Below are 13,519 nucleotides of genomic sequence, written 5' to 3'. Positions count from 1 at the left end.
GGTCACTATCTCGCAGTCCATGAGTTCGAGCCCCGCGTCAGGCTCTGGGCTGATGGCTTGGAGCCTGGAGCCTGTTTCCGATTCTGTGTCTCCCTCTCTCTCTGCCCCTCCCCCGTTCATGCTCTGTCTCTCTCTGTCCCAAAAATAAATTAAAAAAAAAAAAAAAAGTTGAAAAAAAAAGAATAAATTATGTTTAAAAAATAAGTTACATAATACATATTTTTATACAAACCTGACTGACTGTATCTGCTTTTCAGCATCATAACTTTCATATTATCTGTTTGATAATTTTCAACTGAAAATTCTTCTGTTTCATCATTGTCAACTACATTATTTTCATCCTGCATCTGTTTGGGAGATGGCAATTCTGTTTCCTTTGGAATGTCCTGGAAGTTCCAAGGATTGTCAAAATTATATAAGAAATTTTTAAAATATGGTAATGTATCAGAATCATCTGTTTTCTCTAAGACTCTTTCATTCCCTACTTGATCTTCAGTTTCTATAGTTTTTATTGTTTTTATTTCTTGTTCCTTATCAGGGTCAAATTTACTTTTTGGAAGATGTTCATGTTTATCTCCTCCACTTCCTTCTTCACTTTTTCCATCATCTGACATAATTTTATCTTCATTGGTATATACAAAGCCTAGCATACCAAAACCAAAATCAAACCAATTTGGTTTGAGAATTGAGCTATCATTGGTGATTGTGTCTTCTTTTTCTGTTAATGTTTCTGTGCATGGAACTGTGGATTCTTCCTCAGATGGTATGGAATTAGGAGAATCTTGTAGTGGTGAACTTCTGTCTTCGGGCAATAATTCAAGCCCTGTATCCTCACCTCCAAAACCTAAATAACTTGTAAAACCACCCCCAAACCAACCAGTGGCTTGAGGACCGATGGAACCTAGTTCAGACTGTTTCTTTGGCACTGAATTGAATTCCGATTCTGGTTCTTGATTTTGTTCTGTCTGGGGCTCATCATTATTTAATTCCTCTAGGTCATTCTCATCTTTTCCTGCTACTTTTCTGCTTGGAAATGAACTTTCTTGTAGAGGTTCAACAACTGATTCAAAAGTCTTTCCTTTAGCTTGTTCTCTTCCAAATCCAAACCATCCTTTCACTTCAGACACAGTTGAGGATGGTGGGATATGAACCACTTCAGGAATAGAATCCTCTTCCAGACTTCCAGCTTCCACTTCTTCCCAATCTTTTGATTCACTAGAACTTCTGATATCTTCAGGAGCCTCCGATGCTGGAAATTGATCTTCCAACAAAATACTTTCAGAAGTTGAATAAAATCCAGATTCTGTCTGAAAATCATTTTCATATACACTTAATTTTTGGTCTTTATCTTCTTCATAAGGATATATGTTTTTGCCATCACTGTCTTCATTTTCAAATGTGTAGCTTACTCCAAGAAGACAAAGAAAATCAGATTCCTAATAGAAAAAAAAAATTATGATTGACATAAATACACCAAAATTCCTTATTTCTCCCTAAATCATTTAAAATGAATGACTATGATTTTCCCAAGACCATAAAACTAACTCGACACACAGCATAAACTAAAATCAGATCTCCTAATCTCAAACATTTATATCACAACTGACTGAGCAGGGTCGATGATATACCTAAATGAAAAATCAAGGCTTTGAGTATATTCTGAAAATAAACTCCTGATGAAAAGGTATATATGTCCACAAAATCTTGCTTCTCCTAAGAGTGCACTGAACATGCACATTCAGCTGCGTGGTGATTTAAGAGAGGGGAATTTCACAGCACATGATGACAGTTCAGACAGACCAGAGACTGTAAAGCATGGAGGCCTGGTTAAAAGTTGCAGTATGGCACAAAAACAGACACTCAGATCAGTGGAACAGAATAGAGAACCCAGAAATGGACCCACAAACGTATGGCCAACTAATCTTTGACAAAACAGGAAAGAATATCCAATGGAATGAAGACAGTCTTTTCAGCAAGTGGTGCTGGGAAAACTGGACAGCAACATGCAGAAAAATGAACCTGGACCACTTTCTTACACCATACACAAAAATAAACTCAAAATGGATGAAAGACCTCAATGTAAGATAGGAAGCCATCAAAATACTAAAGGAGAAAGCAAACAAAAACTTCTTTGATCTTGCCCTCAGCAACTTCTTACTCAACATGTCTCCAGAGGCAAGGGAAACAAAAGCATAAATGAACTATTGGGACCTCATCAAAATAAAAAGCTTCTGCACAGCAAAGGAAACAATCAGCAAAACTACAAGGCAACCGACAGAATGGGAGAAGATATTTGCAAATGACACATCAGATAAAGGGTTAGTATCCAAAATCTATAAAGAACTTATCAAACTCAACACCCAAAAAACAAATAATCCAGTGAAGACATGGGCAGAAGACATGAATAGACACTTCTCCAAAGAAGACATCCAGATGGCCAACTGACACATGAAAAACTGCTCAACATCAGTCATCATCAGGGAAATTCAAATCAAAACCACAATGAGATACCACCTCACACCTGTCAGAATGGCTAACATGAACAACTCAGGCAACAACAGATGTTGGCAAGGATGCAGAGAAAGAGGATCTCTTTTGCATTGTTGGTGGGAATGCAAACTGATGCAGCCACTCCGGAAAACAGTATGGAGGTTCCTCAAAAAATTAAAAATAGAACTACCCTATGACCCAGCAATTGCACTAGTAGGTATTTATCCAAGGGATACAGGTGTGCTGTTTCTAAGGGGCACATGCACCCCGATGCTTATAGCAGCACTATCAACAATAGCCAAAGTATGGAAAGAGCCCAAATGTCCATCGATGGATGAATGGTTAAAGAAGATGTGGTATATATATATGTACAATGGAGTATTACTCAGCAACCAAAAAGAATGAAATCTTGCCATTTGCAACTATGTGCATGGAACTAGAGGGTAGTATACTAAGTGAAATTGGTCAGTCAGAGAAAGACAAATATATGACTTCACTCATATGAGGACTTTAAGACACAGAACAGATGAACACAAGAGAAGGGAAGCAAAAATGATATAAAAACAGGGAGGGGGACAAAACAGAAGAGACTCTTAAATATGAAGAACAAACAGAGGGTACTAGAGGGGTTGTGGGTAAGGGGCATTAAGGAATCTACTCCTGAATTGTTGCAATAGATGCTAACTAATTTGGATGTAAATTAAAAACAAATTTTTTTAATTGCACTAAAACATTTAGGCTTCTTTTATTGAGATATTACATAGCCAGTTGAGGTGGGGAATCCTCTTGTTCATCTCACAGAACAACCAAATAATCAAGAAGAAAAATGGTTAAGTTATTATTACTACTATTTTTTTTTTTAATTTTAAATAGCCTCCATACCCAATGTGGGGATTTAACTCACAACCCAGAGTTCAAGAGTCACGTGCTCTACTGACTGTGCCAGCCAAGGACCCCAAAATTGTTATTTTTTAATCTCATGGTATGAAACAGTGATATGTGCTGCTCTTTGGATATGATCATTATGAAATGAGAATACAGTTCAGAACTTTTAAAAAGTAAACTTCAAAATTAACATTTTACAATGTTTTAGGCACTGCAATCTAGTAAGTGCTTGAGAACAGACTCTGGAACCAACCATCTGGGTTTAAATACTGACCCTGCCAAGTTCATCTCTGTGATCTTGGGTGAATTATATGACCTTTCTATGCCTCAGTTTCCTCATCTGTAAAATGAGGATAATGACAGTACCTACTTTATAGGGGTGTTGTGTTGTGAGGATTAAATGAATGAAATGCTTGGAATAGTAGCTGTCTATAGTAAACACTAAACTAACCTAGCCCAAGTAACACTACCTCAGATGACCCAGTAATGCAAGGGGGAAAAAGCTCAACACCTTGCTTCTATTCAGTGCAATTCTGAAAGGCCATCCCAGGTTCAGAATTCCTTGAATCAACTGAGACCTTTGTTGCGACTACATCACAGTTCAACTTCTCTGTCTGCCCAAAGCTGATCCCTCACAGGTGCTATTCCTGAGTTTTCCCCAGGAAACCTCTTGAGTGCAAAGGTCTACCTCAGAGTCTGTTCCCAGGGAACTTGACCTAAGAATGTAGGGTGTCTGTATGCTTACTATGTGTTCTGCATTGTTCTAGATGCTGAAATTCTACAAACAAAAGGGAAACAAAGTAATTATGAATTCTAATAAGTGCTTTGGAGGACATAAATAGGAATCTGTGGTTAAGATGCAGTAATTCCACAAGAATCATGAAAGCCTCTCTGAAGCACTGATGCTTAAGTGGTGACATAAAGGATAAGAAAGAACCAGTCAAGTGAAAAACTTGGGGGAAAGAATTTCAACAAAGGCAACAGCCTGTTTGGGTCTCTGGGCTGGGAAAGTGTTTGGCGTGTTCTAAGAACAGTCAATAGGTGAGTGTGGCCTGGGGCATAGTGAGCAAGGGGAGAGCAGGAGCAGCTCAAGTAGAGCCAGGGTGAGGAGTCAGGGCTTGATTCTAGGTTCAATAGAAAGCCATTAAATGGCTGTAAAGCAAAGGAATGGCATCTGATTTTTTTTTTTGGGGGGGGGGTTGGTTTTTGTTCTTATGAGATCCATTGCTCCATTCCTTTTTGGAGAATGAATTTGAAGAGAGCAAATGTAGAGATGAGGAAATCATTTAGAAGGCTATTGTAGTATTCTATTTTCTTTGTTTTTTTGATAGGCTTCATGCTCAGCACAGAGCCCAATTCGGGGCTTGAACTTACAACCCTGAGATCAAGACCTGAGCTGAGATCAAGAGTCAGATGTTCAACTGACTGAGCCACCTAGGCGCCCCTATTGTAGTATTCTTTTTTTTTTTTTTAATTTTTTAAGTATATATTTATTTTTTGTATTTTAAGTATATATTTATTTTTTGAGAGAGACAGAGACAGCATGAGCAAGGGAGGGGCAGAGAGAGAGAGAGAGAGAAAGAGAGACAGAGAGAGTCCCAAGCAGGGTCCACACCACCAGCATAGAGCCAGATCTGGGGCTCAAACCCACAAAACTGAAGGTCATGACCTGAGGCCCAAACCAAGAATTGGAAACCTTACTGACTGAGCCACCCAGGCACACAGTATAGTATTCTAATCAAGCTACCCTATGACCCAGCAATAGCACTGCTAGGAATTTACCCAAAGGATACAGGAGTGCTGATGCATAGGGGCACTTGTACCCCAATGTTTAGAGCAGCACTTTCAACAATAGCCTAATTATGGAAAGAGCCTAAATGTCCATCAACTGATGAATGGATAAGGAAATTGTGGTTTATATACACAATGGAATACTACGTGAAATGAGAAAGAATGAAATATGGCCTTTTGTAGCAACGTGGATAGAACTGGAGAGTGTTATGCTAAGTGAAATAAGTCATACAGAGAAAGACAAATACCATGTTTTCACTCTTATGTGGATCCCAAGAAACTTAACAGAAGACCATGGGGGAGGGGCAAGAAAAAAAAAGTTAGAGAGGGAGGGAGTCAAACCATAAGAGACTCTTAAAAACTGAGAGTAAACTGAGGGTTGATGGGGGGTGGGAAGGAGGAGAAAGTGGGTGATGGGCACTGAGGAGGGCACCTGTTGGGATGAGCACTGGGTGTTTTACAGAAACCAATTTGACAACAAATTTCATATTAAAAAAAAAAAAAAAGAAATGATGAGGCCTTGGATTAGGGCTATGGGGAGAGTGAAAATGATGAGTAGACAATATACTCCATATATATTTTGGAGATAAAACTGACAGTATCAGGGATACCTGGCTGGCTCAGTCAGCAGAGAATGTGACTCTTGAGCTCAGGGCCATAAGTTCAAGCCCCACATTGGGCATGGAGTCTACTTTAAAATAAATAAATAAATAAATAAATAAGAATTCTGTCTTTAAAAACAAAAACGAAAACTGACAGTACCAGAAATTATACAGTAAATTGACTGTTAATCCCAGAATTTATGCTGGGAAAGAGCCACATAATAGACAGTTTGCCTGACTAGGCTGACTCACTTCACACTGACCTTATTTAAGGTGAGTTGCCTTAGCCTAGAATCTGAATTAAATGGGCTAATCAGACTCATATATTGAAAAGTCACATTCTGGGGGCACCTGGGTGGCTCAGCCAGTTGGGCATTGACTCTTGATTTTAGCTCTGGCCACCATCTCATGGTTTGTGATTAAGAGTGAGAAGTCTGCTTGGGATTCTCTCTCTCTTCCTCTTTCTCTGTCTCTCCCCAGCTTGTGCTCTCTCTCTCTCTGTCTCAAAATAACTGAAAATAAAACTTTAAATAAATAAATAAATAAATAAATAAATAAATAAATAAATATTTTTAAAATTAAGTGAAAAGTCACCTTCTGATTCCCTTTCTCATTACCAAGCCCAACATTATCAAATCCAACATTATCGAGCTCACTTAAAACTCAATAGCAAAAGAGGTTGCACAGATATAAGACCCAGAGGGAGTGATGGGAAATAAATTTTGTCCCAGTAGGATAACATTAGTAATAATATCTAATACTTATATAGCACTTACTAAATGCTGTTCTTATATACTTTACCTATGTTCATCTTTCCCCATTAATTTGTGAAGTAGCACCATAATATAATCATTATCCTTATTTTACAGATGAGAAAATTAAGGCATACAAAGCCATAGTCAGGCTTTGAACTCAGTCTACTTCCAGAATCTATGTTCTTCACTACTACACTCTACTGCCTGTCAGTTTTTCAGAAAGCAAATGATATGCCTGTCATCAATTTTGTCTTAACCTAATTTTATTCACATATTCAAACTATCCTTAGAGTGAGTTCCCAAACCAACTATTTTATGTATTCACTATACAAGATACTTAACCAATAGACACTTATACTACAGAAAACTATTTTAGCCAAGAAAATTTAAATGCAATTAACAACTGAAATGTTATTTAATACTCACTTTAGTTGATATCTGAACTTCCTCGGATATGAACACCTCTTCAGTCTGGACTGCGTCTCTGGGAAAATATCCAAAGTCCTTTCCTTTCTACCAAAATGAAGAATGAAGATTAACAAGGAAGAGTTATCAAACTAATAATAATTATTGAGCCTAATTTTGTCCCATGTCCTTGGCTTTCATCTATATTAAATCACAAACATTAATTGGCTTTCATTTGCTGTCTAAAAGAAAGTAAGTGAAATCATATTCCTTTTTTTTTTAAGGTTTTCTTTTTAGGGGTGCCTTGGTGGCTCAGTCTGTTTAAACGTCTGTCCTTTTTTTTTTTTTAAGTGAGCAGCAGGCAAAAATTTATTAGAGTATAAGATCAGAAAGTTAGAATACCATGGGAGCTCTCTTTACACAGAAGTGGCATTCAAAAGTGAATATACCCTGTGTCTGACTCTTGATTTCAGCTCAGGTCATGATCTCACAATTCATGGGATCAAGCCCCACGTAAAGCTCTGTGCTGACAGTGCAGAGCCTGCTTGGGATTCTCTTCCTCTCTCTCTCTCTGCCCTTCCCCATTTCTCTCTCTCTCTCTTTCTCCCTCTATCTCTTTCATTTAAAAAAGATTTTGTTTTTAAGTAATCTCTACACCCTATGTGGGACTCAGATTTACAGCCCCCAAGACCAAGAGTCACCTGCTTTACTAACTGAGCCAGCCAGATGTGCCTGTTATTCAAAACAATAGTATTAATTTGAGGGAACAAAGAGCCAAGTTGTAAAATGTCACTTTTTTAAACTTCAGAGGGAAAACCACCCTACATACTCATTTTCTTCCTTTTTATGTTTGTTAATGACCTTCCTTACCCAGGTGGACCACAGGTTTACACTAGCAAACATGGGCTATCAAAAGGCAGAAGAATGGTGGCTGTAGCCAAGTTAGATGGAGCTGTGACATATTCAGCATTTTTTAGGATAACAGAATCAAGTAAGATATTTAAACTCTGAAGGGCCAAGATGGATTCATCAATACAGCAAAGATCTGTAAGTCCTCCAGGGAGGATTTGGTTCCATAAAACTTTTCTGGGGCTACCTTGGTAGCAGAGATCTTCTTAATCCAGTTTAATTACATGTAGGATGTCCCCTGAGAGTGAAGGTTTCAGCACTCTTAGCCCATTTCCTATCCCAGGCAAAGTTGAAACGTGTTTTGGTCCTTTCATCCAGCACCATTACATCTCAACTGTGATTCTCCAGCTCTGCAGTTGCGGCAGCTGTTTGGAAACTGACAGTCTGTGGGTGAATTCCATAGTGTGGTCTCTTAAACAGCTGCCTGCCTGGGTTAATCACCTAATGCACAAAACTAAGTATGCTTGAAACTTCACCCTGGCTCTACACATTGCATGCCACTTTTGTGTGAAACTATCATTCTCATACATAGTAAGCAAGAAAGAATGCTTTCTTTTTCTCTTGTGATACCTACTGTGTCATTTTTCTTACAGCTGCATTGGTTGCCTCTAATGTGTTCAAAGACATACACTGGCATGTTTAAAGGACCATAGCAGTAAGGAATCTTGGGAACTACAGAAGCCAAATAATTCTGGCCATTGAGAGTCAGCCGTTCAGTCATACAGCCCCTGCTGCTAAAAAAGCAGGATAGATCCAAGTAGAATCTTCTCCTTCAAATAGTGATCACAAAGGCTACACAACAGAGAAATCTGATGCATATTCAAAATGGAAATGATGTGTGCATCAGGTGGGTCATGCTTGTTCAGCTTGGGAGTAAAATTGCTTACCATAGCATCTTTTCATTATCGTTGGTGTTGCCTAGATGTCCCATAATCTCCGCTGGCACTTTTAAAGTAATTTTATTCTCCAAGTAAATATAAAACCTAAGTTCAGAAACTATGCATGCTACATAAAAATAATTTCAAGGCACTCTTAAGTTCTTTATCCCAACCAAACTGCCTTCCCAAAACACTACTTTTATAGAAATTCTGAAACCAAGACTGAACATGACCATTTTTCGTTTGTTTAAATGTGTTAAATATTTAAATTAATAACTATTTTAAATATATATTACATATATGTTATATATGTAAAGTGCTTTGAAATTATTAAAGTTCCTTTAGAGATGAAAAGCAGCTTTTCTGTGCAAGCTAGTCATTTACTCTACATTCAGTTTTTAAGATTAGATACTTACACTTCCTGCCCACAAATCTTCCCTTTCTCCTGCAAGTTTAACATAAACAGATATCTCTTCTCCCTTAGTGAAGTTCAGGTATCGGCAGTCAGGTCCTCTGTAATCTCTCATGGCTAAGACTCTGCTTATTAAAGCTATGTAAACATGTGAAGAAAAACACACAATTTAAAATGTCATTTATCTCCCTCCCATCTTGCCCTCCTCCAGTATATCCTATGTATTTCCAAATGCTAATTGCTTCATATCATTTATCACCTCAAAAACCTACATTGACTTCCCACTGCACACAGAATAAATTCTAAGCTCTTTGGCTTGGTGTGCAAGGCTATCCATAACCTGCTCCTCTTCCTTATTTAAAATGACTTCCTCTTATTCCTTTACAGTCTAGTTCATCTGTCCATTGTCCCTGGAATATGTTGTTACCATCTTGTCAGGAAGGAAAGGTAAAGATAATTCGTTTTCTTCCTGGTACCTACTATAGTAGTTAGTCCCCCTTATTTGAGGGAGATACATTCCAAGACCTCTGTGAAACCACAGACAGGGCCAAACCCTACATACTATGTTTTTCCCTATGTATACATACATATAATAAAGTTTAATTTATAAATTAGGTACAGTAAGAGATTAAAAACAATAACTAATAGTAAAATTGAACAGTTATAACAATATACTATAATAAAGTTATGTGATGCTGGGGCATCTGGGTGACTCAGTCGGTTAAGTGTCCAACTGCAGCTCAGGTCATGATCTCACAATTCATGAGTTTGAGCCCCGCATTGGGCTCTGTGCTGACAGCTCGGTGCCTGGAGTCTGCTTCAGATTCTGTGTCTCTCTCTCTCGCTCTCTGCCCTTCCCCTGTTCTCTCTCTCACAAAAATAAACATTAAAAAAATTTTTTTAAATAAAATAAAAGTTATGTGATCTCCTTCTCAAAATATCTTATTTTACTGTACTTACTCTTCTTGCAATAATGTGAGATGATAGAATGACTAAATAAAATGAGATAAAGTGAGGTACATGAGATAAGCACTGTGACGTAGCATTAGGTTACTATTGACATTCTGACTGTATGTCAGAAGCAAGATCATCTGCTTCTGGGCCATGGTTGACTGCAGGTAACTAGAACCATGGAAAGTGATCCATGGGTAAAGGGGACTACAGTATATTCTAGGCATTATGATAGCTCTTTCATATCTTTATTTTATTGAATCCTCAAAACAGACCTATGAGGTCAATAATCTTGTATCGATCTAACAAATGATCCTTTAAACCTTAAAAAGTTGGTCACACACTTGATAAATGGTGGAGCCAGATTTGCACTGAGGTTATTTGCACTGCAACATCTGCCTTCCATATTCTGAGCTTTTTCTTTCTGCTCTTTCCTTCAGAAACTCTTCAGTCTCTCTTCATGGTCAACTCATATTCTACTTCTTCTATGAGACATCCTGAATTGGTCCAGCCTGTTCTGCCCTTCTCTGAACTTCAATATTACCTATTATTCTTATGCTGTATTGATATTTACCTTTTCATGTTGACCTGTCACTAGAATGAAAATTCCTGGAGGGCAAGAAATTTATCTGACATTTCATTTTATTCTTAGATATACACTCCTACCCCCCCAGACCCAACAAATAATAGGCCCTCAATAATTATGAATGGTCATAACCCCATATACTAGATCTAGCCCTTCAATACATAAAGTAATATACATAACATTACCTATTATAATTATACTAACATATGTAAAACATTTTGATTAAGTCATACAATTAAAGTTAAAATAATGTTATAAATTACTATGAATTTGAATGTTCCTTTCTATGTTTGGTGTCTGGCCCTAAGGAAACTAAGATGAAGAATAAAGAAGGAAAGAAAGATTATTATTGTTATAAAACATCATCTAGTAAATCTCTATGTATCAAATTGCATATCCAAATGATTAAGGAAAATGTGTACTCATAAAAATTTACTTATAAATTATTTCCATTTCTACTAATAATATTTTGGATTTTTAATTTACATATTGCAAATTAAAAATAATTCTCACATACTGGAGAGATAGAATATATGTAAAACAATTGTAATATATTGTGATACTATTCCTTTTGCACCATAATGCTAATAACAGAAAATAACTTCTTAACCAGTAAAATGAAAATTAATTTTTCTTTGTAAAAGAAAGGAGAAATTTAATGTTCAAGGATATAAATAAAATTATCCACTCCTAACACTGATTTTAATATTTTTACATAATAAATGAACACAGAAATGATTGTTTGATAACGTTTAGACAATAATACAAATCAATACAAATCAATTATAGCTATCTTAAAAACTAGGAAAAGTGCTGATTTGTTTGTTTTTGAGGCCTGGATTAATATCTTTATAATTTCTGATATATTTATATATCAGGCTGATCTTTGCCCCTTGATATATTTATATTAAAAACTATTACAAAATGCTTTGCTTCTAGCATTTTCTTTTTTTAGTGAAGTATATTTTATAGCTGCAAATATTTCTCAATGACATTAATGCTTACTTCTATCATACATGCCCATAATAACATATTATGTCATTTCAGAACCTCAGTTTAAGAGGAAAAGAAGGCAAAAAAGAAAAACAAACTTACTTTCACATTCCAAGTCACCACATTTTTTAAAGTCTGCCAGCAGTTTTGTGCCCTCCAGACACTTTGTCAGAGAAATTACCAAAAGGAGAGTTCTGTGAACTCCAAGCGCCGCCATGCTAAAACAAGCAGGAATCTCAAACAAGGTTTAAACCAATTGTTTAGGCCATAGACCTGTTTATGACAGTCAAAACAAGAGATATCCCACTTTCTCTACTAAATTTAAGACAAAAAGGTTTGTTTTTTTTTAAATCTCTTGATAATTACATTTTTCAATTAATGTTTAGATTTAACTTGAGGGACAAACGCTGTCTGTTCACAATCTGCAGTGTCAGGTCTCCAGATAATACATAATGGTTTAATAATTAACAGATTTTTAGTTGGACTCATGGATTGTAAAAGTGACCTGTGTAAAACCATCTGACTTAAAGGTACCTTGCATTCAACAGGACAGTTCTTAAACCTGTTTTAGAATTCATCTCTTTCTGTTAAAATCTTCAGGTAGATCAATCAATAAATGCAAACTGAGTATTTGTCTCATGCAAATACCAACATCAATGGAGAAAGTATATAGATATATGTAGAAGCAGTAATAATTTATATTAAAAGCATGGTTTTGAAATATGATGAAGGTTATTTGAAAAAAGTCCCACTTTCATATTTTAAAAAACCTCAGTGTTGGGGCGCCTGGGTGGCGCAGTCGGTTAAGCGTCCGACTTCAGCCAGGTCACGATCTCGCGGTCCGTGAGTTCGAGCCCCGCATCGGGCTCTGGGCTGATGGCTCGGAGCCTGGAGCCTGTTTCCGATTCTGTGTCTCCCTCTCTCTCTGCCCCTCCCCCGTTCATGCTCTGTCTCTGTCTGTCCCAAAAATAAATAAAAAACATTAATAAAAAAAAAAAAAATTAAAAAAAAAAAACCTCAGTGTTACTATGAAGTTGAAAATTGTAAGAGTAATAGTTAATTGGGGCACCTGGGTGGCTCAGTTGGTAAAACGTCTGACTCTTGATTTCTGTTCAGGTCATGATCTCACATTTCGTAGGTTTGAGTGAGCCCCATGTTGGGCTCTGTGCTGACAGTGCAGAACCTGCTTGGGATTCTCTCTCTCCCTCTTTCTCTGCCCCTCCCTGGTGCGTGTGTACTCTCTCTCAAAATAAATAAATAAACATTAAAAAAAAAAAAAAACAAAAACGAAGAGGGGTGCCTGTGTGGCTCAGTTGGTTAAGCGTCCGACTTCAGCTCAGGTCATGATCTCATGGCTTGTGAGTTCAAGTTGCACATCAGGCTGCGTGCTGACAGCTCAAGCCTGGAGCCTGCTTCAGATTCTGTGTCTCCATCTGTCTCTGCCCCTTGCCTGCTCATGCTCTGTCTCTCTCCCTCTCTCTCTCTCAAAAATAAACATTAAAAATTTTTAAAAAATAAAATAAAAAGTAATAAAATAAAATAAAAATAAAAATAATAAGAAGAAAACTAGTTAAAATGTGGTAAGTACTTCATATGTTCCAGGTATTGTCTTAAACAATTGTATGATTTAATTCCCACATCAACTGTCTAAGGTAGGTAATATTATCATCCCCATTTTGCATATGAGGTAACTGAGGTACACAGAGATAGATTAAATCACTTGCCGATAGCCACACAGTGAGTGGAGAAGAAATTTAAATCTAGACACTCGACTCCCCCTATTCATACACTATACTTTGCCACAACAGAATGATGTCTATTACCATCTGCAACAAAACTATTCTAGATACAACAAGTACGGT

At 37.0% G+C, this 13,519-nt stretch overlaps 1 protein-coding gene across 5 annotated transcripts in view; it reads right to left on the bottom strand.

Moving 5' to 3' along the window:
• Positions 1–12,078, bottom strand: part of MIA2 (MIA SH3 domain ER export factor 2) — a 109,691-nt gene extending 97,613 nt beyond the window's left edge. For 3 of the 5 annotated variants that reach the window (XM_058738899.1, XM_058738902.1, XM_058738903.1), the window contains exons 1-4: positions 11,760–12,078; positions 9,132–9,265; positions 6,950–7,036; positions 233–1,436 (exon numbers count right to left, since the gene is read on the bottom strand). In XM_058738899.1, the coding sequence (XP_058594882.1) occupies positions 233–1,436; positions 6,950–7,036; positions 9,132–9,265; positions 11,760–11,874 (1,540 nt within the window). In that variant the 5' untranslated portion in view covers positions 11,875–12,078. The remainder of the gene's footprint in view (positions 1–232; positions 1,437–6,949; positions 7,037–9,131; positions 9,266–11,759) is intronic. The other 2 variants (XM_058738900.1, XM_058738901.1) reach the window with 1 other exon arrangement.
• Positions 12,079–13,519: the final 1,441 nt, after the last annotated feature.

Source organism: Neofelis nebulosa, chromosome 7 (genome assembly GCF_028018385.1).
Source record: "Neofelis nebulosa isolate mNeoNeb1 chromosome 7, mNeoNeb1.pri, whole genome shotgun sequence".
Lineage (NCBI taxonomy): Eukaryota > Metazoa > Chordata > Mammalia > Carnivora > Felidae > Neofelis > Neofelis nebulosa.
This window is presented reverse-complemented; position numbering and strand designations above follow the sequence as displayed.